Source organism: Canis lupus, chromosome 32 (genome assembly GCF_048164855.1).
Source record: "Canis lupus baileyi chromosome 32, mCanLup2.hap1, whole genome shotgun sequence".
NCBI classification, from domain to species: domain Eukaryota; kingdom Metazoa; phylum Chordata; class Mammalia; order Carnivora; family Canidae; genus Canis; species Canis lupus.
This window is the reverse complement of record NC_132869.1, coordinates 42,978,217-43,004,060: the sequence shown is the minus strand read 5'-3', so window position 1 is coordinate 43,004,060 and position 25,844 is coordinate 42,978,217. Positions and strand designations below refer to the sequence as shown.

The 25,844-nt window shown below is 33.9% G+C and overlaps 1 protein-coding gene across 10 annotated transcripts in view; it reads right to left on the bottom strand.

The window, feature by feature from the left end:
- The window catches only part of SCAPER (S-phase cyclin A associated protein in the ER), a 431,009-nt gene that overhangs the window by 282,463 nt on the left and 122,702 nt on the right, over nucleotides 1-25,844 (bottom strand). For all 10 annotated transcript variants that reach the window (XM_072809831.1, XM_072809829.1, XM_072809834.1 and 7 more), the window contains 3 exons: nucleotides 21,670-21,812; nucleotides 2,254-2,335; nucleotides 403-555 (listed from right to left, as the gene is read on the bottom strand). In XM_072809831.1, coding sequence (XP_072665932.1) covers nucleotides 403-555; nucleotides 2,254-2,335; nucleotides 21,670-21,812 — 378 coding nt within the window. The remainder of the gene's footprint in view (nucleotides 1-402; nucleotides 556-2,253; nucleotides 2,336-21,669; nucleotides 21,813-25,844) is intronic.

Genomic DNA, 25,844 nt, shown 5'->3' with positions numbered 1-25,844 from the left:
AAACCTGAGAATCCTCTAGAAGATGCATAGTCAAAAAAAACCCATGCCTTCATAGCCAACCTTAACTGGGTATCATTTCTTCTACGTATCAAGATTCGAGTTTCAGCACTAAAAATGCTTTTTTTTTTTTTTGATCCCAGTACCCAAAAACATTGCTTGGGCTAACAATTAAGCAGGTATATATCCATTTCAGCAGCAACTGGTAGCATCAGCACTTTGCTATGCTACTCCTAAATGCCACTACTACTTTTATAGTACTTTGTATAAAAATCATAACAGAAATCCATAGTACTCAGCATATGCTTTAGTATGAATTTTAAAAGACTGTTAGAATATATTTCCATAGTATAATAAACTTTAGTAATAAATTCTAACATCACAATGCTAATAACAACAACCTACCAAGACACTGCAGAGAGAACACTGCTTCTTTCTTTCATAAGGGGTCAGTTTGGGGGCATAATCAGTATTTGCATGCCGCCCACTGCTTAACTCAGCAGCTTTTTCTTTTCTTTGTTCAATCTGTTCCATGTGCCTTCGAATGCTTTCATCATGCTGTGAAGGAAGAGTCAAAGCGTGAGAATATCAAAAACTATTCAAATTATATTGAGAACTTGAGAACACAGTATTTCCATTAAACTTTCTAAAATAAAAGAATGTTTTAATGCAGTGTTAACCTGAACACTAAGAACAAGAATTTACATAAAGCTCTTTAATATCTGCTGCATGCACAGTAATGTCTCTTAAAGTGTACTTTCTAGACCTAAACCATGGGATATTATTCAGTGTTTTGTGGAAAAGGTTCTATCATCAAATAATTTTGAAAAATACTAAATTAAATAGATTTTTAATATAGTACTCTTTGGAGCCTCTAGTAGTTTCTGCACTCTATGACTCAATAAACCTAGTTTATATACTAAGCCACATTTACACACTTATTTGACTACAATACACTTTTGAGAAGCACTTCGGGGAATACACTATGAGAAATGCTGACCCATATGTGAAGACCAAGCTTATCCTCATAGCAGACAAACCCTATCATGATACAGACCTCTACCTACACCAACTCCACACCATACCATTTCTAGTTGTTCTACATTTCCAGTGACTTCCCCCAAAACAACAAAAGAAAAACAAGACTGAAAAAACACAATTCCAGACTTCTGATTTCATGTTTATACTTTTTCATGTGACTGGAAAATTCATCCCACCAACCTACCTATCATCCTATCCATTGAACTTATCTCTCTTCCAACTCAGGAGTTATTCTCTAAAATGCTTCCCTTGACTTTTAGAACCCTTCATGTTAGACTAAGGGTCCTCATCTGTACTTCCACAGCACTCCGAGTATACCTCTATCCATATGAAAAGTATCAGCATCTGAATCTCACACTAGATTAACAGTTTCTTGAAACTCAGGATCATGCCTTACTCATCTCTGTACCCCATGCCTACCACAAAGCTCAATAAATTTTTGCTGCATTAAATTTAAATGAACGATAAAGTTGTAAGACTATACAAACAATAAAATATGGTCTTCTATTTTATGGAATTTACTATCTCTGTGAGGAGCCAATGTGGAAATAATTGTTACACAGTGTCAAATACACCGCTAAAAACTGCATTACTAATGCTAAAGATTTTCTAGAAAATAGCGGTTTATCATAATTTCCCAAGTTACAATTGCATAATTCACAAGCAATGAAAAGCAAGAAAAACTAATTATACTAATCATCTTGTAGCTAATTTGTAAATAATTAAAAGTATGATTATTAGAAGCTAAACAGTAATGCCTTCAAGTCACTGACAAATTGGTTATTAATAAAACAAGAAATGTTAAAATTCCTTTAATTACTCTCCAGACTGTTTTAGCTTATTAAAATAAATTTAGTTTTAGATAGCTGAGTTAGATGTGATCATAACCAAATCATGTAAGTTCTATTACCCAAATATTACAAATACAAATTAATTAAAATTTTTACACAACTCCATAAATAAAAAACTAATCTGGGATCCCTGGGTGGCGCAGCGGTTTGGCGCCTGCCTTTGGCCCAGGGCGCGATCCTGGAGACCCGGGATCGAATCCCACGTTGGGCTCCCGGTGCATGGAGCCTGCTTCTCCCTCTGCCTGTGTCTCTGCCTCTCTCTCTCTCTCTCTCTGTGACTATCATTAATAAAAAATAAAAAAAAATATTAAAAAAAAAAAACTAATCTTATGCTCCATTGAAAGTTCTAGAATAATATCCTTACCTTGAGCTGAATCTTTTTCTGCAGCTCTTCCATTGCTTCTTGTTGAGCAGCTGTGAGTGCGGCCAATCTTTCTTCCCTATCTCTGTAAGAAGATAGTAAAAAATTATAAACTCAACAGCTTGGAGTAACAAATTTCATGAGATTAAAAAAATATAATTGGGATACAAAGACTTATATATTCTAAAGAGTTAATATTTTTGTCAGGAGAAACCTGACAAGCACAATCTTAGCCAGGGGATAAAGATTACTAAAATTATTCTTTTCTGAGTGCCTAAGTCCCAAATATATGTTCAATAATGTTTAAGAAACAATACAAATTCTTAGTTGTAAAAATATATTTCTGGACCCAGATTAGGTATGGGTTGGAATACTACCTCTGGAGCTCTCACTTAAACATGGCATGTTGAAAACATATTTATATCTGTTGCCTTCCAAAAAGCCACAAAAAACACAAGAAATAAGTAGAAAAGGCATAAAATCACAAAGGCAAAAATAATAGCAAAGGAAATAATCACAAATTATGAAACATACAAAGAAATATGACCAGGCTTAGAAAAAAGCAGTCAACTGAAACTGTCTCTGAAGGAGGCCATATGCTGTATTTAGTAGACAAAGACTACAAAAACAGCTGTTACAAAGATGTTCAAAAAAATTAAAAGAAAGTATGCCAAACTAAAGAAAAATATGATGGCAATGATTCAACAAATAGAGAACCTCAACAGAGAAACAGAAAGTTAAAAAAAAAGAAAACTTTCCAATAAAAGGAACCAAGAATACTTGAACAGATGGCTGATGCTAGAAGTTGAGTAGAGAAAACATAAGATGATTATGGAGGATCTTACAGTGCCAGAAGTGCAAGACAGTGCTCAAAAAACAAAATAATGAAATATGTCGAAGGGACACAGGGATCAAATGAAAGAGCTTCCAATATCCAAAGTTGGAACAATTTGAGTAATAAGATAAATAACATAATATTGGTTTATAACACAACGTATAAAATAAATATAAGTCCACATTGACAGTAAAAAAGGCATTTAATAAATAAGAAGGGGAGAAAAGACAAATGTCCTTTAGAGAAGAATTGCAAATAATTTATGTAGGAATTCTACTCTCAAGGAAGTAATTCCCCACCTTTCCAGCATTGGCTATTGTTTCTAAGGAGGACAGCATAGAGAAAATTTTAAAGAAACTATACAATGGAGAAACCTAACAAACACAATCTTAGGGGATAAAGATTACTAAAATTAGTGATAAGTCTAATAGACAGCATGAATCTTTGACATGTTACAAATGGTAATTCATAGTCACCTCTGTGCTCTTCCTCCAAAAAAGCTATAACATCAATCTAACCAGGAGAAGAACACCAGACAAGTCTTACCTGAGGGACATTCTACAATACACTTGACCACTACTCAAAACCGTCAAGGTCATTAAAACCATGGAAAGTTTAAGAAAATGTGACAAATCAGAGATGCCTGCAGAGAAATGACAATTAAATATCTGAACAAATACAAATAATAACTAAATACTTCCCGAACGTGATTATATACAGAACTAAATAATCATGAAGAGAACCAAATCATAAATCAAACAGGTTACAGACACACAGAAAATTCTGAGAGCAGGAAGGAAAAAAACAATTCACCTTATACAGAGGAAAAACAATATGATTAATGGCTAACTTTTACATCAGAAAAAAACAGAAGTAAAAAGATTCTAAGTACTGAAAACAAAAAAGAATAAAACCAAGAACTCTGTAACCAACAAAACCTCATTCAAAATGGAGGAAAATGTTAAATATACTTCAGTAACAAAAATTTTAAAACCAAAAACAAAATGAAGGCAAGGTATTCCCAGATATGCAAATAGCATAATTCAATGACAGCAAAATTCCCGTACAAGAAATAGTGAAAAAAGCCCATCTAGCTAAAAAGCAATTATACCAAAAAGTAACCTGAATCCACAAAAAAAATGAAGTACACTAGAAATGGTAAATATGTTAATAAGTATAAAGGAACATAGAAATATATTTTCTCTTTTACTCCAATTTCTTTGAAAAATGTGGCACTACATAAGGAGATAATTATAACATTGCATTGTTGAGTTTATTACATATATAGATTAATACATGTGACAATAATAACATGAAGAAAAGGCTATAAAGCTATAATGGAACAAAGTTGCTCTATAATTAAGTTAGTTTTAATCAAAAGTAGATTGTCCGAAGTCAAGATGAATATTGTAATAAAGAGAGCAACCACTAAGCAAAACAACTAAAATAATAGTTTTAAAAATCAAGAGAAAGGGGTGCCTGGGTGGCTCAGTTGGTTAAACATCCAACTCTTGATTTTGGCTTAGGTCATGACCTCAGGCTCCTGGGATCAAGCCCCAGGTCAGGCTCCCTACTCAGTGGACAATCTGCTTCTCTCCCTCTCTCTCCCCCTTTCTGCTTGTTCTCTCTCTCTCCTCAAATAAATAAACAAATCTTTTTAAAAAATCAAGCGAAAAATTTAAATGATGCACTAAAAAGTATTAACAAAAAAGGCAGCAGTAAGAGAGAACAAAAAAACTCTTGAGATGTCTAGAAAACAAGTATCAAAATAGAAGACATAAATGCAATCATCTCAATAATTATACTCCATAAGAATGGACTAAACACTTTAAAGGGCAGAAATTAGATTGAAAAGGAAACCTCAACTATATTTAATCTACAAAGGACACAGTTTAGATAAAAAGACGCAAAAGGGTGAAAGTAGAAGGGCAGAAAATGTCATATCATGTAAACAATAATCATGGTTATATTTAAAACAGAAAAAAAGTTGACTTTAAGGCAAGAAACATTTTTTTAAATGTCAAAGCAGAACATTTCATAATGATGAAAGAAAGGGTCAATAACCCAGGAAGATATTATATGCCCCTAACAGTGGGGCACCAAAAAGCAAAAAATTGTCAAAACTGAAAATATAAATAAACAATTCAACAATATTTGGAAATTTCAATAACCATCTATCAAAAATTAATAGAAAAAAACAGAAAATCAGCAAGTATACAGAAGTCTAGATAAAACCGTCAATTAACTGACATTTAAAGAACACTCCATCCAAGAACAGACTACAAATACTTTACAAGAGCATGTTGGACCTTTATCTAGGATAGTCTATACCCAAGGCCATAAAATGAGTTCCAATGAACTTAAAGGAAATAAAATTACACAAAGTATATTCTTTGACTACAAGAGATTCAATTAGAAATAACAGAAAACTGAGGATATTCCCAAGTTATTTGGACTCTGAGCAACATGATTCTAAATAACTCATGGACCAAAAAAGTCATAAAAAATATTAGAAAATATCTTTGAGTGAAATGAAAACACAATATATAAAAATTGATGGGATGAAGTTAAAGTTCTAAAAAAAATTATAACCTTAAATATTTATTTATTTTTAAAGATTTTATTTATTTATTCATGACAGACATAGAGAGGCAGAGAGACAGGCAGAGGGAGAAGCAGGCTCCACGCAGGGAGCCCGACGCAGGACTCGATCCCGGGACTCCAGGATCACGCCCTGGGCCAAAGGCAGGCGCCAAACCACTGAGCCACCCAGGGATCCCCCCCTTAAATATTTATATTAGAAATGCAGAAATATCTAAAATATATCAACTGAAGTTTCAACCTCATAAAAGTAAGAAAGGCAGAGTTAATGAAATCCAAAGAAAAGAAATGATAAATATCTAAGTGGAAATTAATGAAATAGAAAACAGAAATAGAAAAACTCAATGAAACAAAAAGTTAGTTCTTTGGAAAAATCAACAATATGTATAAACCTTTAGCCAGACTAATAAAAAAAGTAGTAAGATGAGACACAAATCACCAAAAATAGGAATGAAAGACAGGTAACAGTATAGCTCATACTGAAATTAAATCCTTATAAGAAACAATGAACAACTTTGTAAAAATAAATAACTTAGATGGAAAGGTCACATTCCTAGTAAGATACCAATTATGAAAGCTGACTGAATAAGAAACAGAAATAGACCAATAACATGTTAAATGGAAGATGGTTATTAAGGAGAGTACTTGTGATGAGCACTGGGTATTACATGTAAGTGATGAATCACTAAATTCTACTCCTGAAATCAATATTACACTATTTATTAACTAATTAGAATTTAAATAAAAACTTGAAACATGAAAAAGGAGTTAGTAATTTAAAAATCTTCCCAAAAAGAAAAAAAAAAAATCAAAGCCCAGATGGCTTCACTTGTAAACTCAAACATTTAGCAAAAAAAATAATACTGATCCTACACAAATAGTTCCTATAAACAGTGTAGGAAAAAACAATTCCTATCATATTCTAGTACTGCCATGATATGAAAGCCAGACAAAGATATCACAAGAACATCAAACACCAATATATCTCATGTACATATCCTTTACAAGAATTTAGCAACATATAAAAATGATTATACACCATGACCAAGTAGGAATTAACCCAGGCATTAAAGGTTGGTTTAATGTTGAAAATGAATTAATATAACCTACCAAAAACAAAACAAAGCAAAAGCCTGCACGAATCTCCCAATGTATATACAAGATAAAAGCATTTATTTAACAAAGCTCAGCCCATTCAGGCTAAAAAGCACTTGACAAACTAGAAACAGAAGAGAACTTCTTCAATCTGATCATAGAGATTTATGAAAAACCTACAATTAACGTAATAGTGAAAGACTAAATATTTTACTACTAAAAGCAAGAACAAAATAAGTACATACAATGGTGCAGCCTCTATTAAAATTATACCATAGCATGTAGCCAATGCAATAAGACAAGGGAAAAAATACTAAAAACATCCATACTAGAAAGCAGGAAGCAAATTTATACTCGTAATTAACACTCATAATTTGTAAATAATGTGAATCTTTTACATAAAACATCCTATAGAGCAACAGCAATGACAAAAAAGAAAACTCTAACAAAACTAGTAAGAAAGTTCAACAAGGTCATAAAAAACAAGGTTGTAAGGTGAAATATATAAAAATTGATTGTATTTCTATATACTACCAACAAATATTACCAAAAATTAAGAAAATAATTCTAATCACAATGACTTCAAAAAGAGTACTTAGGAATAAATTTAAGAAAAAAAAAGTGCAAGACCTATAAACTAAAACAATAACTAAAAACTAAAACACTGTTGAGATAAATTAAAGGTGATACAGAGGTATCATATTCATGGATCATAATACACAATACTGTAAAGATGGCAACCCTCTCCACAATGAGCTATAGATGCAAAGCAATTTCTACCAAAATCCCTGTAAGGGTGCCTGGATGGCTCAGTTAGTTGAGTGTCTGTTTTGGCTCAGGTCATGATATTTGGGTCCTGGGATGGAGCTCCATGTTGAGCTACCTACTCAGTGGGGAGTCTGCTTCTCCTACTTACTCTGCTTGCCACTCACGCTGCTTATACTCTCTCTCTCTCTCTTTCTCTCTCTCTCTAATAAACAACCTGTTAAAAAAATTGTTACAAGCTAACTTGTAGAAACTGGAAAACCTATTCTAAAAATTATATGAAAATACAATTTTGAAAAAGAACAACAAAGTTAGAGAACTTAAATACCATGATTACAAAACTTGTTATGAAGCTATAGTAATTAACAGTCTGGTACTACCATAAGAAAAAAAAATATATATATATATATATATATAGTGAATAGAACAGCATAGAGTCTAGAAATAAACCCTTATATCAATAATGACTAATTGATCCTGAACAGGTAGCAAGGCAATTAAACGGTGAAAGGATAGTCTTTTCAACAAATGATAATGTGATAAATGGTATCTATATGCAAATAAATATAGATCTTTGTTTTATACCATACATAAGTTACCTTAAAAGGAAAAAATATATGAATAAACAGACAAAAAGCAGAATCAAAGCAAAATGGGTGAAGAGGACAGGGAGATGCAGGTTTCCAATTATGGAATGAATAAATCACTGGATAAAAGGCACAGTATAAGAAATATAGTCAATATGTTAATAGTGATATAACAGGACATATGGTAGCTACACTTGTGGTAAACATAGCATAATATATAAACTGGTGAAGTCACTAAGTTGTACACTTGAAACTAATGTAACATTGTGTGTCAACTATACTAACAATAAAAGTTGGTAAACTAAGGTCACCAAAAAACAAAAACAAAAACTAAAAATCCAAAAAGGAATTTTAGACCTAAATATAAGTGCCAAACTGAAACACTTCTTGAAAAAAGTGTAGGAAAAAACGCTTTGTGATTTTTTTTAAAGATTTTATTTATTTATTCATGAGAGAGACAGAGAGCTTTATGATTTTGAGTTAAGCAAGACTTCTTAAATATGAAACCAAAAGCATTATGCACAAAACAAGTTTTATATATTGGATTTTACCAAAATTCAAAACTTTTGCACCTCAAATGACACTATTAAAAAAAGGAAAAAATAAGCCACAGATTATAAGTCATATACCTGAAATGCTTGACATCAGAATATGTAAGGAATTCTTACAACTCAATAGTAATAAAATGACTCGAAAAATGGGCAGAACATGTGAATAGATATTTCATCAAAGAAGATATGAGAATGGCTAATAACTACATGAAAAGACAATCAACATTTGTCATCAGAGAAATGCAAATTAAAATCACAACAAAATAGCACCTACAGTAACAAAAAAAGCATACATGTTTATTTTTTAAAGATTTTATTTATTTCTTCAGGAGAGACACAGAGAGAGAGGCAGAGACATAGGCAGAGGGAAAAGTAGGCTCCCTCTGGGGAGCCTGATGCAGGACTCAATCAATCCCAGGACCCTGGGATCATGACCTGAGCCAAAGGCAGACACTCAACCACTGAGCCACCCAGGGGCCCCAAGCATACATTTTTAAAGAAACTGTTCCACCAAGTGTAATCAAAGGTTTGAAGAAACTGAAACTCACTCACCACTGGTGGGTATGTAAAATGGTGTAACCACTTTGGAAAAACATTTTGTAGTTTCTTAAGAAATCAAACATACTTCTACCCTATAAACCAGCCATCCATTTTCTAGCTACTTATACAAGAAAAGTGAAAGCATGTATCCACAAAAAGCACATGCAGAAATGTTCATAACAGATTATTTATAACAGCCAAAAAACTGGAATAAACCCAAACGTCTACCAATAGAAAAATGGATAATGATTTGTGAGATATATATACACCAATCAGCAATAAAAAGCAAGGTTTTTGCATAAATAAAAATATGAAGGAATCTCAAAATAGTAATGTTGAGTAAAAGAAAGTAAAAGACAAAAGATAAAGTAGATCAGTTGCTGTCTGGGGAAAAGAGTAGAGGGAAGGAAAGATGGGCTACCAAGCAGCATGAGAAAATCTTGGGAGATGACAGATATGTTCATTGCTATGATTGTGCTGATGGCTTCACAATGAGTACATATGTGAAAATTCATGAAACAGTACACTTTAATAAGTCTTTGTGTGTCAGTTATATCACAATAAAGTTGTAAAAACAATTTTATAAACTGCCCATTCCAATTTAAGACAATAGTATCTGGAATATTCAAAATGCTAGTGAAAATGTAAATTGGTACAATTATATTGCTCGACAATTTGGCAGTGTCTACTAACACAACATTTGTAATATCCTAACGACCAGCAATTCCATTCCTAGGCAAAAACCCAACAACTAGGCTAGAGTGCAAGAAGTGTGGACAGCAATTATAGTTGAGAATGAAGGAGGGCTGGTAATTAGGAAGATACGTGGAGGGGTCCTGAGTGCTAGTAATGCTCTATATTTGACCAAGTTAGAGGTTATAAGAGCATGGTGATAATTCACCAAGCTGTAGATCTATTCATTTGTGTATTATTCTATTTATGTTTATAATACATAAAAATGTTTATTGATTTAAAAAATATATGGTTATCTCACCCTCCCAATTAAAACTTTATTTATATAAACAAATTCCAATAATACATCAAAACTAAGTTGGGTTTATCCCAGCAACGTAAGCTTGATTAAATAGTATAAAATTAATTACCATATTAGCAGATGAGATTAAAATTTCTATGTAAGTAGAAAAAATATTTGATAAATTCAACACCATGATTTCTTTAAAAAGGTACAACCTTGGCTTCAGGGGTAGAATTTAATGATTACATACAACACCCAATGCTCATTACAAGTGCCCTCCTTTATACCCATCACCTATCCCAGCCCATGCCCCTCCACCTCCATCCATCAACCCTCAGTTTGTTCTCTATGGTTAAGAGTCTCTTATGGTTTGCTTCTCTGTTTTTTTCTTTTCCCTTCTCCTATGTTCATTTGTTTTGTTTCTTAAATTGCACATATGAGTAAAACCATATGGTATTTGTCTATCTCTGACTTACTTATTTCGCTTAGCATAATACACTTAGCATAATACACTTGAGCTCCATCAAATGTTGCAAATGGCCAAGAATTCATTCTTTTTGATGGCTGAGGAAAATTCCATTGTATATATATGTAACACATCTTTCTACTCCTGAAATACTATTAACCTATATGCTAACCTTTCTAGAATTTAAATACAAACTTAAGTAAATTAAATTAAAGTAAAAGTAAAAATGTATATCTAAGAATAAGACAGCTTCTCTGCTGTAATATAGGACATCTGTAAAAGACATAAAAGCTAATCAGGCTGAAATAAAAATGCTATAACTGAGACATAACTGCAAAACAGATTGGATATAATCACAATGAGGATTGAAGAAGCAGAGGAGAGAATAGGTGATACAGAAGATAAAAAAATTATGGAAAATAATAAAGCTGAAAAGAGAAGGGAAAGAAAACTATTAGATCATAAAGGTAGATTTAGGGAACCCAGCAATTCCATAAAGTGAAATAATACTTGTATCAGAGAGAGCAGGAAAGGGGGCAGAAGGTCTATTAGAACAAATCATAGCTGACAACTTCTCTAATCTGGGGAAAGAAACAAGTATTCAAGTCCAAGAGGGACGAAGAACTCCCTTCAAAATCAAAACAATAGGTCAACACCATGACACATCATAGTGAAACTTGCAAAATACAAAAATAGAGAATTCTGAAAGCAGCTCAAGAAAGAAGATTCTTAACATACAAAGGTAGACACTTAAGCTAGGAGCAGACCTGTCCACAGAAACCTGGCAGGACAGAAAGTAGTGGCATGAGCTATTCAGTAAGCTAAATGGGAAAAATATGCAGCTAAGAATACTTTACCCAGAAAGGCTATCATTCAGAATATAAGGAGAGATATGGAGTTTTCAAGATAAACAAAAATTAAAAGTTTGTGAACACTAACTATGCAGGAAACATTAAAGGGGACCCTGTGAGTGGGAAACAAAAGACCAAAAATATATAAGAGTAAAAAGGAACAGAGATAATCTACAGGAACATGAATTCAGAAGTAATACAATGGCACTAAATTCCTATAGTTCAATATTACTCTGAATGCAAATGGACTAAATGTTCCAATCAAAAGACATGGTATCAGAATGGATTAAAAACCAAGACCCACTGATATGCTTCTTACAAGAGATTTATTTGAGACCCAAAGACACCTCCATATGAAAGTGAGGGGACATCAAAAGAAAGCTAGAGAAGACATTTTTATATCAGACAACTAGACTTCAAACAAAGACTGTAATAAGAAATGAAGAAGGACGCTATATCATAATAAAGGAATCTATCCAAGAAGATGTAAGAATTATAAATATTTATGTCCCTAACTTGGGAGCACCCAAATATATAAGCCAATTAACAAAAACTTAAACTCACTGTTAATAATACAGTAATAGTAGAGGACTTTAACAACCCACTCACACCAATAGACATATCATCTAAGCATTAGATCAATAAAGAAACAAGGGCTCTGAATGACTCACTGCATCAGATGGACTTAACAGATATATTCAAAGCATTTCATCCTAAAGCAGCAGAATACACATTCTTTTTGAAGCATATCAAACATTCTCCAGAATAGATCACTTACTGGTCACAAATCAGGCCTCAACTGGTACAAAAAGACTGAGATCACACCATGCATATTTTGAGACCACAATGCTATGAAACTTGAAGTCAAACACAAGAAAAAAATTGGAAGGATCACAAATACATGGAGGTTAAAGAACATACTACCAAAGAATAAGTGGATCAATCAGGAAATTAAAGAAGAATTTTAAAAATACATGGAAGCAAATGATATTGAAAACATGACAGTCCAAAACCTTTGGGATGCAACAAAGGTGGTCCTAAGAGAGAAGTATATAGCAATACTATATAAAAGCAAATCTCAAATACACAACCTAACTTTACACCTAACGGAGTTGGGAGAAGAACAGCAAATGAAGTGTAAATCCAGCAGAAGAGAAATAATAAAGATTAGAACAGAAATCAGTGAATTAGAAATTGAAAAAAAAAAACAACAGTGGAACAGATCAATGAAACTAGAAGTTGCTTCTATGAAAGAATAAACAAAACTGATAAATCCCTAGCCAGACTTATCAAAAGAAGAGAAAGAACCCAAATAAAATTATGAATGAAAGTGAGGATATCACAACCAACACAACAGAAATATAGACAATTCTAAGAGAATATTATGAGCAATCATATACTAACAAATTAGTCAATCTAGGAGAAATGGGTAAATTCCTACAAACATATAAACTAACAATACTGAAACCAGAAAAAAATAGAAAATCTGAACAGACCCATAACCAGCAAAGAAACTGAATGAATAATCAAAAATCGCCCCACAAACAAGAATCCAGGGCCAGATAGCTTCCAAGGGGAATTCTACCCAACATTTAAAGAAGAATTAATAACTATTCTTCTGAAATTGTTCCCAAGAACAGAAATGGAAGGAAAACTTTCAAACTCATCCTATAAGGCCAGCATTACCTTGATCCCAAAACCAGACAAAGACTCCACCAAAAAGGAGAACTACAGACCAATATTTCTGATGAACGTGGATGTAAAAATTCTCACTGAGCTACTATCCAATAGGATCCAATAGTACATTAAAAGAATTATTCACCACAACCAAGTGAAATGTATTCCTGGGTGGCAGAGGTGGTTCAATATGCCCAAATCAATCAACATGATATACCACATTTATAAAAGAAAAAATAAGAACCATATGATCCACTCAATAGATGTAGAGAAAGCATTTGACAAAATACAGCATCCTTTTTTGAAAAACAAAACAAACAAAAACACCTCAACAAAGGAAGGAGAGAGGGAACATACCTCAATATCAAAAAGGCCACATATGAAAGACATACAGCTAATACCATCCTCAATGAGGTAAAACTGTGTTCCTAAAGTCAGGAACACAACAGGGATGTCCATTCTCAACACTGTTGCTCACTATACTACTGGAAGTCCTACCTTTAGCAACCATACAACAAAAAGAAATAAAAGGCATCCAGATTGGCAAGGAAGAAGTCAAACTTTCATTCTTCACAGAGGACATGATAATCTATGTAGAAAAGCCAAAAGAATCACCAAAAAATTAGAACTGATACACAAATTCATCAGAGGATGTAAAATCGATGCAGAGAAGTCTATTACATTTCTATACACCAATAATGAGACAGTAGAAAGAGAAACAAAGGAATCAAACCCATTTACAATTGCACCGAACACTATAAGAATTCTAGGAATTACCCTAACCAAATAGTAAAACATCTGTACTCTGAAAACTATAAAACACCTATGAAAGAAATTGAGGAAGACTTGAAGAAATGGAAAATCATTCCATACTCACAAATTGGAACAAATATTATTTAAATGTCTCTATTACCCAAAACAATCTACACATTCAATGCAATTCCTATCAAAACAAAACCAGCATTTTTCAGAGCTGGAACAAATAATTCTGAAACCTGCAAGGAACCGGAAAAGTCCCTGAGGAGCCAAAGCAATCTTGAAAAAGCAAAGCAAAGCAACAATTCTAGACTTCAAGTTATATTACAAAGCTGTAGTGATTATGGCAGTATGGTACTGGCACAAAAATAGGCACATAGATTAACGAACAGAATAGAAAACCCAGAATGGGATCCACAACTATATGGTCAACTAATCACTGAAAAATTAGGAAAGAATATCCAATAGGAAAAAGACACTCTCTTCAACAAATGCTGCTGGAAAACTGGACAGCAACATGCAAAAGAATGAAACTTGACCACTATCTTACACCATACATGAAAATAAATTCAAAATGGATGAAAGACCTAAATGTGAGACAGGAATCCATCAAAATCCTAGAGAAGATGGTCAGGCATCTCTTTGATCTTGACACAGCAATTTCTTAATAAACACATCTCTAAAGGCCAGGGAAACAAAAGCAAAAATGAACTATTGGGCCTTCATCAAAATAAAAAAAAATCATGCACAGCAAAGAGACCAAAAACTAAAAGACAACCTTAAAAATGGAAGAAGTCATTTGTAAATGATATATCAGATAAAGGGCTAGAATTCAAAATCTAAAAATAACTTATCAAACTCAATGCCCAAAAACCAAAATCCACGCAAAAAATGGGCAGAAGACATAAACAGGCATTTCTCCAAAAAAGACATACAAATGGCTAACAGAACAAGAAAATATGCTCAACATCAGGGAAGTATAAATCAAAACCACACTGAGATACCACCTTACCCAGGTGTGAACGGCTAAAATTAACAAGTCAGGAAACAACAGATGTTGGCAAAGATGCTGAAAAAGAGTAACCCTTTTACACTATTGGTGGAAATGCAAACTGGTGCAGCCAGTCTGGAAAACAGTATGGCAGTTCCTCAAAAAGTTAAAAATAGAACTACCCTATGACCCAGGAATTGCACTGCTACTTATCCAAAGGATTCAAAAATAAATAAAAGGTGATTCAAAGGGGCACCTGCACCCCAATGTTTACAGTAGCAATGTTCCACAATAGCCAAAATATAGAAAGAGCCCAGATGTCCATCAATGGATAAATAGATTAAAAAGATGAGGAATATGTATACAATGGATTATTATTCAACCATCAAAAAGAATGAAATCTTACCATCTGCAATGACATGAATGGAACTAGAGTATTATGCTAAGTGAAATGAGCAGAGAATGACAAATACCACCTGATTTCACTCATGTGTAATTTAAGATACAAAACACATGAACACAGGGGAAGGGAAAGAAAAATAAAAATAAGATAAAAACAGAGAGGCAGTCAATCCATAAGAAACTCCAAACTAGGCAACAAACTGAGGGGAGATGGGAGGGGGTCATTGGGTGATGGGTCCTAAGGAGGGTGCTTGATACAATGGGCACTGGATGTTCTATGCAACTGATGAATCACTAAATTCTACTTCTGAAACTAGTAATACAGTCTATGTTAACTACCTGCGGTTAAAATCTTTTTAGAAAGTCATAAAACTGTTTATATTATAAACTATATATTTATGTATTATAAATTATGTATTATAAACCTTATTTATAACCTTTTTGTAAACAGCTTTGTACGCATGTTATTGTAGTAAAGTATACGTAACAAAATTTACTATTGTAATCATTTTAAAATTTACAGTTCATATAAAGAGATTTTTGAAAATCTAAACAAGTAGAAAAACCATTTAAGTAGTATGTTCATAAACTTAGAAGACTTGATTTCAAAAAATCAATCTCACTATATTAATTTATACATCCAATACAATGCCAAATATTAGATAAGAAATAAATGATATAGAAACTAAAAAACAATAGGACAGATCAATGACACCAGAACCTGGTTCTTTGAAAAAAATTAATGAAATAGGGGCTCCCAGGGGCTCAGCTGGTTAAGTGACCAACTCTTGGTTTCAGCTCAGGTTGTAATATCAGGGTCATGAGATCAAGCCCAGAGTTGGGCTCCACACTTAGCACAGAGTCTATTTGTGACTTCTTCCTCTCTTCCTCTGGCCCTCCCCCCACTCTCTCTCAAATAAATATATCTTAAAAAAATAAAATAAAATAAAATAAAGAATTAATAAAATTGATGAGCCCCTTTCTTTTTGACTTATCTAAAAGAAAAGGACCCAAATAAATAAAATTACAAATGAGAAGAGAAATACAGAAATACATGTAACAGATTATTATGGAAAATTATACGCCAATAAACTAACAATGTGGAAAAAATGTATAAATTCCTAGAAACATGAACCAGCAAAACTGAAACAGGAAGAAACAGAAAACTTGGAACATACCAACAATCAGTAAAGAAACTGAATCAGTAATAAAAAAAAATCTCCCAGACAACGAAAGTCTGGGGCCTTATGGCTTCATAGGAGAATTCTACCAAACAATTAAAGAAGAGTTAGTATCTACTCTTCTCAAAGTAATCTAAAAACAGAAATGGAAGGAAAACTTCAAAATTCATTCTATGAGCCCAGCATTACCCTGATACCAAAATCAAAGACTCCACTAAAAAAGAGAACTATAGGCCAACATCCTGACGAACGTGGATTAAAAAATTCTCAATAAAATACAAGGCAAAGAGAACCAAGAGATTCATTTTAATCATTAAAAGAATCATTCGGGATCCCTGGGTGGCGCAGCGGTTTGGCGCCTGCCTTTGGCCCAGGGCGAGATCCTGGAGACCCAGGATTGAATCCCATGTCGGGCTCCTGGTGCATGGAGCCTGCTTCTCCCTCTGCCTGTGTCTCTGACTCTCTCTCTCTCTGTGTGACTGTCATAAATAAATAAATTAATTAATTAATTAAAATAAAATAAAATAAAATAAAATAATCATTCACCATGATCAAGTGGGATTTATGCCTGGGCTGCAAGGGTGGTTCAATATTTGCAAATCAACATGATAGACCACATTAATAAAGAAAGGATAAGAACCATATGATCCTTTCAAAAGATGCTGAAAAAGTACTTAACAAAGTACAATGGTTAGTGATAAAAATCCTCAACAAAATAGGTTTAGAGGAAACATACTTCAACGAAGTAATAGCCATATATGAAAACCCCAGAGCTAATATCATCCCCAACAGAGGAAAAACTAAGAGCTTCCCCTCCAAGGTCAGGAACAAGACAGGAATATCTACTCTCTCACCACTGTTGTCCAACGTACTACTGGAAGTCCTGCCCTCAGCAATCAGACACAAAAAGAAATACAATGCATCCAAATCAGCAAGGAAGAAGTCAGACTTTTCACTATTTGCCAATGACATGGTACTCTACATGGAAAACCCAAACACTCTGCCAAAAAATTGCTAGAACTACTATACAAATTCAGGAAAGTCACGGGATACCAAATCAACATACAGAAATTTGCTGCATTTCTATACACTAATAATGAAGCAGGAGAAAGAGAAATCACAGAATCATCACATGTAAATGCACCAAAAACCAAAAGATACCTAGGAATAACCTTAACCAAAGACGTAAAAAATATGTACTCTGAAAACTATAATACTTTTATGAAAGAAATTAAAGCGGACACAAAGAAATTGGATAACATTCCATGCTCATGGATTACAAAAACAAATACTGTTAAAATGTCTATATTACCCAAAGCAATTATATATTTAATGCAATGCCTATCAAAATGTAACAGTATTTTTCACAAAGCAAGAACAAACAATCCTAAAATTTGAATGAAACCAGAAAGGACCTCAAACAGCCAAAAGAGTGTTGGAAAAAAAAAAAAAAAAACAAAGCTGCTGGCATCACAATTCTGGACTTCAAGCTGTATTATAAAGCTGTAGCCATCAAGACAGTGTGGTACTGGCACAGACACACAGATCAATGTGACAACAGAATAGAAATCCCAGAAATGAACCCATGAATTAATTAATCAATCTTCAACAAAGGAGGAAAGAATATCCAATGGGAAAAAGTCTCTTCAACACATGGTGCTGAGAAAACTGGACAGCAACATGCAAAAAAAAAAAATGAAACTAGAATACTCATTCATAACATATATAAACACAAATTCAAAATGGATTAAAAACCCAAATGTAAGACCTGAAAAAATAAAATCCAAGACAGCAACACTGGCAGTAACCTCTTGGACATCCCCCACACAACTTCTTACTAGATATGTCTCCTGAGGCAAGAGTGTTTTCTTTAAAGCAAAAATAAACTATTGGGACTTCAACAAAATAAAAAGCTTCTGCACAGTGAAGGAAACAGTCAACAAAACTAAAAGACAACCAACAGAATAGAAGCAAGTATTTGCAAATGACCTATCTAATAAAGGACTGGTAAAAAAAAAAAAAAAAAAAAAAAAAGGACTGGTATCTAAAATCTATAAAGAACTTAATTCAATGCTCCTAAACCAAATAATCCAGTTAAAAATGAGAAGACATGAATAAACACCTTCCCTAGGAAGACACTGAAATGGCCAAAAGATACAAGAAAAGATGCTCAGTATCACTCATCATCAGGGAAAATAGAAAACCACAATGAGATATCACCTCACACCTCTCAGAATGGCCAAAATTAACAACACAGGAAACAAAAGGTGTTGGTGAGGATGTGGAAAAGTGAAACACTCTTACACTGTTGGTGGAAATGCAAACTGGTACAGCCACTATGGAAGACAGTATGGAGATTCCTCCAAAAGTTAAAAATAGAACTACCCTACAACTTAACAATTTATTTATTTATTTATTTATTTATTTATTTATTATTTATTTATTTATTTATTTATTTATGATAGTCACAGAGAGAGAGAGAGAGAGAGAGAGAGACACAGGCAGAGGGAGAAGCAGGCTCCAAGCACCCGGAGCCCGATGTGGGATTCGATCCCGGGTCTCCAGGATCGCGCCCTGGGCCCAAGGCAGGAGCTAAACCGCTGCTCCACCCAGGGATCCCACAACTTAACAATTAAACTAACAGGTTTAGTTTGTTTCCCAAATGAAACCAAAATACTAATTTTAAGGGATACATGCACCCCACGTTTATAGCACCATTATCAACAGCTAAATCATGGAAAAAGCCCAGAAGTTTATCAATCAGATGAATAAAGAAGAAATGGCATATGTATGTGTGTGTATGTGTACATACATACATACATACATACACACACAATGGAATATTATTTAGCCATAAAAAATACTGATATCTTGCCATTTGCAACAATGTGGATTGAGCTAGAGAGTATTATGTTAAGTGAAATAAATCAGAAAAAAGACAAATACCTTATGATTTCACTCATATGTGGAATTTAAGAAACAAAACGAACAAACATGGAGGGAAAAAAGAAAGAGAGGAAAATCAAGAACTAGACTCTTAAGTATAGACAACACATAGATAGTTATGGAAGTCGAGATGGGGGGAAATGGGTTAAATGGGTGATGAGGATTAAGGACGGCAGTTGTGCTATGCACTTGGTGTTGTTTGTAAGTGTTGAATCAGTAAATTCCACACCTGAAACTAAAAAAAGACAAAAACAAAAATCACAAAATTTTTACAATTTCCTTTTTTTTAATATAGAATTGAGCAAGCATATTCTAACAGGGAAATGCAAGGGGGCCAAAACAGTCCTAATAATTAAAAAATAAAGTAAGGGATAGGAATAGATACCAAGAATTATTGTAAAGCTTTAAGAATTAAGGTAGAAGATAGAAAAAAATAACCACTGGACCAGGGGTTAGGGCCCACAAACAGAACAATGAATACATGGAAGCTTCATTTATACTAGTATGTTTTATAAACAAGCAGGAAAAAAAACTGATGCCTCCATAAAAGGTGTTAGAATAGGGTATCTACATGGAGAAAAAAATGAAATTGGATTCCTACCTCAACCCATATAATGAAATAAATTCTAGGTAGATAAAGGCTTTACTATTAAAAAAACAACAACATTTTTTAAAGATTTATTTATTCATGATAGACACACAGAGAGAGTGACAGAGAGGCAGAGACACAGGCAGAGGGAGAAGCAGGCTCCATGCAGGAAGCCCGACGTGGGACTCGATCCCGGGACTCCAGTATCGTGCTCTGGGCCAAAAGCAGGCGCTAAACAACCGAGTCACCCAGGGATCCCCAAACAACAACATTTTGAAGAATATTTTAATGACTCCAGAGAGGAAAGGATTTTATAAACAAGATAAAAAGCACAAATCACAAAATTTGCTCAGTTTTACTACACTGCAATTAAGAATTAGATTAATCATGTAGGGGAGTAGTTAAGTAGATAATGGGGATTAGGAGTGCACTTTGTGGTGAACAGCACCAGGTATTACAGGGAAGTGCTAAATCACTAGATTGCACACTTGAAACTAATAATACACTGTATGTTAACTAACTGTGATTTTAAAAACTAAAACAAATAAATTAATTAATTAAATTAATTAAAAGACATCATAGGGCAGCCCGGGTAGCTCAATGGTTTAGTGCCGCCTTCAGCCCGGGGCGTGATCCTGGAGACCCGGGATCGAGTCCCATGTCAGGCTCCCTGCAGGGAGCCTGCTTCTCCCTCTGCTTGTGTCTCTGCTGCACGCTCTCTCTCTCTCTCTCTGTCTCTCAATAAATAAATTAAATCTTTAAAAAAAAAAAAAGACATCATAGAGTGAAAGGGCAAGCCATAACCTGCAAAAATATTTGCAACATATGTATCTGACAAAGAACTGGTATCTAGTAAAGATAATTCCTAAACAACAAGGAAAAAAAGATCCCAATAGAGAAACGAACAAAAAACTTCAACAGGCACTTTAAACAAACAAACAAAAAACTTGAATAGTTAAGTATAAGCAAAATTGCTTATTATTAATCTTGGCCCACTAGAAAAATCAAAACCAGAAAGAGCTATCCTTTCACATCCACTAAATTTGCCACAATTAAGAGGTCAGAAAATACATCAGCAAAGTGTACAGCAACCAGAATTGACTTTTTTTTTTTTCAGAATTGACTTAAAATTGGTCAATTAAATGTTTTAACCTGGATCTTTGAATCTTAAACAACTTATTCAAAATGTAGGGATGGCTGAAGGTCATTTATTATAATCAGAGTGGCAATATGCTGATCAGACTGTTTCCATCAAAAGACCACCACTGTGCTCTTGTGGATGCCTGACCATTTCCAAGCCTGTTCCTTAAACTTCCTATGCTCCTAATATTTTCCAAAATCTCTCTTTGCTTAAGCTAGCCAGTATCAAACTCTGTTTCTTGCAATCAAAAAATCTTGAAAGACCAAGTTCCCCATTCAATAGGAAGATTCAAAAGGTTTCTATTTTTTTACAATGTCAAAATGCCTAGAAATCGAAAATCAGAACATTTCTATTTGCCACTATTTCCTTAAAAATCTACATGACAGCAAATGGGTTTAAGATGTGATTTGAATATCCACTCACTGCACCATGTTCATCAGGATCAAAATCATGATAGTAAATGAAGTACCTAGCTCTTTCTCGAGCGGCATCCTCACGGGCTTTTTCCTTTTCTTGCCTCTGTTGTTCAATTCGGGCTTCTTGTTCTTTCCTTTTCATTAACAACTCTTCTACACGGGCCTGCCGTTCTGCCTCTAGAGCTCTCTTGCGTTCCTACAGTCAGAAAAGTTTTTAAATGTTAGAGTTATGTGTAAAGTGAAAATGATTAAAGTTTGCACCATTCTGACAAATTTATGTATTCAAGCCAAGCAGATCCCTGCTTGCTACTAGGTATGCTTCTCAGAATTAAAAAAAAAAAGAAAAATTATAATGATGTGGTTTTCATGTCATTTATCAGTGTTCCACATAATTAAAAGAATAAATGTTCTTTGAAGGAGAAACTATGTTATTCATATTATGTGAGAATCTAACATGTATTTTATGGTTAATCACCTCTAAAGCCCTGTGTTTACAAATGGTTTCAGAAATGCCAGAACATGATGAACAAAGTGTAGTTAACAGATTTCTGAACTAAAGCATTCATGAAGGAGTTAAGTGGAAAAATATAAAATACTATGTCCCATATATATTTTTGCCTACTGGGAGTACTTTGCTAACTCTCACGGTATTACAGCTGTACTGATACATGTTATTTTCATATGCACATTGTTTTATTTTTTCTGCTTGGCATTTTAAATACACTTTTTACATGAAGATACTTTTTTGTCATATAATTCAGAAAAATTTTCGATCAGGTTTTAGAGATTTTGTTTCCATCATGGCTCCTAATAAATTTGTTCTATTTCATTAAAATCATATGTTGACATTTTTATCTTATCTTCAATGTCTTCCACTATCTTTTACAACACATCAACCTCCATGTTTACAAATACAGAATTATGAGAAAATTTAAAGACTATCTTGAAATTATTATTCTTTCTTCATGGAAAAGGTATATATTATCACATCTTCATTTTCTCTTAATGATATTACTTTTCATTTGTATTAGTTTTTTTAAGTTTGCATTTTAATCACCTAGTGCTCCTTACAAATGCTCCTTAATCCCCACTCACTTAATCCGCACAGTTCAAACATCCCCCAACCCACCTCCCCTCTGATAACCATCAGTTTGTCATCTACTATTAAGAGTCTGTTTCTTGGGACACCTGGTGGCTCATGGGTGGCTCAGGGGTTGAGCATCTGCCTTCGGCTCAGGGCGTGATCCTGGGGTCCCGCGATTGAGTCCTGCATTGGGCTCCTTGCATGGAGCCTGCTTCTCCCTCTGCCTGTGTCTCTGCCTCTCTCTCTGGGTCTCTCATGAATAAAGAAATAAAATCTTTAAAAAAAAAAAAAAAAAGAGTCTGTTTCTTGGTTTGTCTTTTTTTTCCTTTGCAGCTTTTTTTTTTTAAGATTTTATTTATTTATTTGACAGAAAGAGAGAGGGAGAGCACAAGCAGAGGGAGCAGAAGGAGAAGTAGCAGGAGGAGGAGAAGCAGACTTCCTACTGAGAAGGAATCTTGATCCCAGGACCCTGCAATCATGACTTGAGCCAAAGGCAGATGCTCAACCAACTGAGCCATCCAGGTGCCCCATGCCTTTCTTTCTTAAATTCCACATAAGTGAAATCATATGGTGTCTTTCTCTGACTTATTTCACTTAGATTATACTCTCTAGCTCTATCCATGTCATTGTAAATGGCAAGATTTCATTCATTATTATGGCTGCATAATACTCCATCATGTGTATATATACCACATCTTCTTTATCCAATCATTAGTTGACAGACACTAGGGCTGCTTCCATATCTTGCCTATTGTACATAATGCTGCTATAAACATAGGTATGCATGTTTCAGTTAGTGTTTTTGTATGCTTTGTGTAAATATCCAAAGTGCCAATGCTGGATCAGAGGGTAGTTCTATATTTTTAGAGAGAGCTAGTATGAGAATGAGGGGTGAGAGAGGGGGAGAGAGAGAAAAACCTTAAGCAGGCCTGAGTTGAAATCAAGAGTCAGACACTTACCCAACTAAGCCACCCAAGTGCCACCATTTTTAACTTTGTGAGAAATCTCCACAGTTTTCCAGAATGGCTGCACCAGTTTGCATTGCCACCAACAGTGCAAGAGGGTTCCTTTCTTTCCACATCCTCACCAACACCTATCGTTTCTTATGTTACTGATTTTAGCCACTCTGACAGGTGTGAAGTGATATCTCATTGTAGATTTGATATGTATTTCCCTGACAGTGAGTGATGATGAACATCTTTTCATGTGTCCATTAGCCATCTGGATGTCTTTTTTTGGAAAAATGTCTGTTCATGTCTTCTGCTCCTATACTAATTATTTGGTTTTTGGATGGAGTTTCGTAAGTTCTTTATATATACTGGATATTAACCTTTCATGGATATATCATTTGCAAGTATTTTCTCCCATTCCATAGGTTGCTAATATGGATTTTTTTTTAACTGCAAAGAAATTTGAATTTAAGAGAAAAGTCTTTTGTTTATATTTTCTTCATTGAAGATAATTTTTTGTGCCAGACTTATTTGTTTTTAGTCTTATAAAGAGTTTTTGAAATCTTAGATAACTACACAAGTTTCCACATATTATGCTTACTTAGTAACATGAAATAGCTATAACCAGTTCATGAATAGTATACACAACATAAAGAATATTTTTAAAATCTAGCTGCATGCCTCTAGCAGTCAGTAATCTGCCACATATACCTTTCTGAAATCAGGGCATTCCCTAATTCCCTTCTTGCCCTGGACCCCTTCCCAAAAAAAATAAAAAATAAAAAATAAAACCAAAACCCACCCTCCGCAAATGTAGGGACTTTTTGGCTTACTATTTTAGAAAGATTTTCTTCCTGGGGTAGACAGAGCTTGTTGTAAGTATGACGTTACTGTAGTCAGCATTATTGTTAGAAGTTCTCATGTCTCCTCAGTGTCCTCAAAACAGGAACTGTTTTAGTATTTTTTTTCTGTCATTTATTGGGCACTTACTATACTAAACACTTTGCTAAGTCCTTACTTATATTAGTAATTTTGATATCGCAACGAACTGGAGCTTTCTAAAGTAAAATGACTTGCACAAGACTATATAAACAGTAGTTAGAAGAACCTAAATAAGTGTATTCCATTAATCATAATGACTAGGGGCCAGGGAGAGGTTGTGTGAGCTCTCTGGGGGATGGGGATGAATTGAAAAATATATGTATCAATTCAATCAAAAACATAAGAAACAACAGGTGTTGGCGAGGATGTGGAGAAAAAGGAACCCTCCCTCTTGCACTGTTGGTGGGAATGCAAACTGGTACAGCCATTCTGGAAAACAGTATGAAGTTTCCTCAAAAAATTAAAAACAGAAGTACTCTCTGATCCAGCAGTGGCACTACTGGGTACTTATATAAAGAATACAAAAACACTAATTCAAACATACACCCCTATGTTTATAGCAACATTCTTTCCAATAGCCAAGATATGGAAGCAGCCCAAGTGTCCATCGACTGATGAGTGGATATATTATACAATGGAATATTATTCTGTCATAAAAAGGAATGAAATCCTCCCATTTACAATGACATGGACAGGGCTAAAAAGCATAATGCTAAGCCAAATAAGTCAGTCAGAGAAAGACAAATACCACATGATTTCACTCATGTGGAATTTAAGAAACAAAACAAATCTATAAAGGAAGAAAGAGAGAGAGACAAACCAGAAACAAACTCTTTATATAGAAAACCAACTGATGATTTAAGGTGGGTGAGGAGATGGGTGAAATAAGTAGTGGGATTAAGGAGTCTACTTGTGATGAGCACTGGGTGATGTATGAAACTCTTGGATCACTACATTGTACACCTGAAACTAATACAACACCATGTGTTAAATGTAATTAAAACCTTAAAAAAAATCTGTATTCTGTCTGTAACCACAAGTTTCACAATAAAATGCAAAAGGCTTCGTTATTAAATGTAAAGAATTAAGCCAGAACTTTTCACTTCATATTTTGTAAAATCAAAAGCCTTAAAACTATACTTTCAAAAATTATAAAATAGCTTTATAAATGAAATATATGTGTATATATACTTTATGTGTATGTTCAATGTAGCCAAGTTGACTATGTAAACATAACGTCAACTTGCTGGTTGTATTCATGTATGTAAGACATACTTCAACACTGTATGAAACAGTATTTCTTTCAAACAGA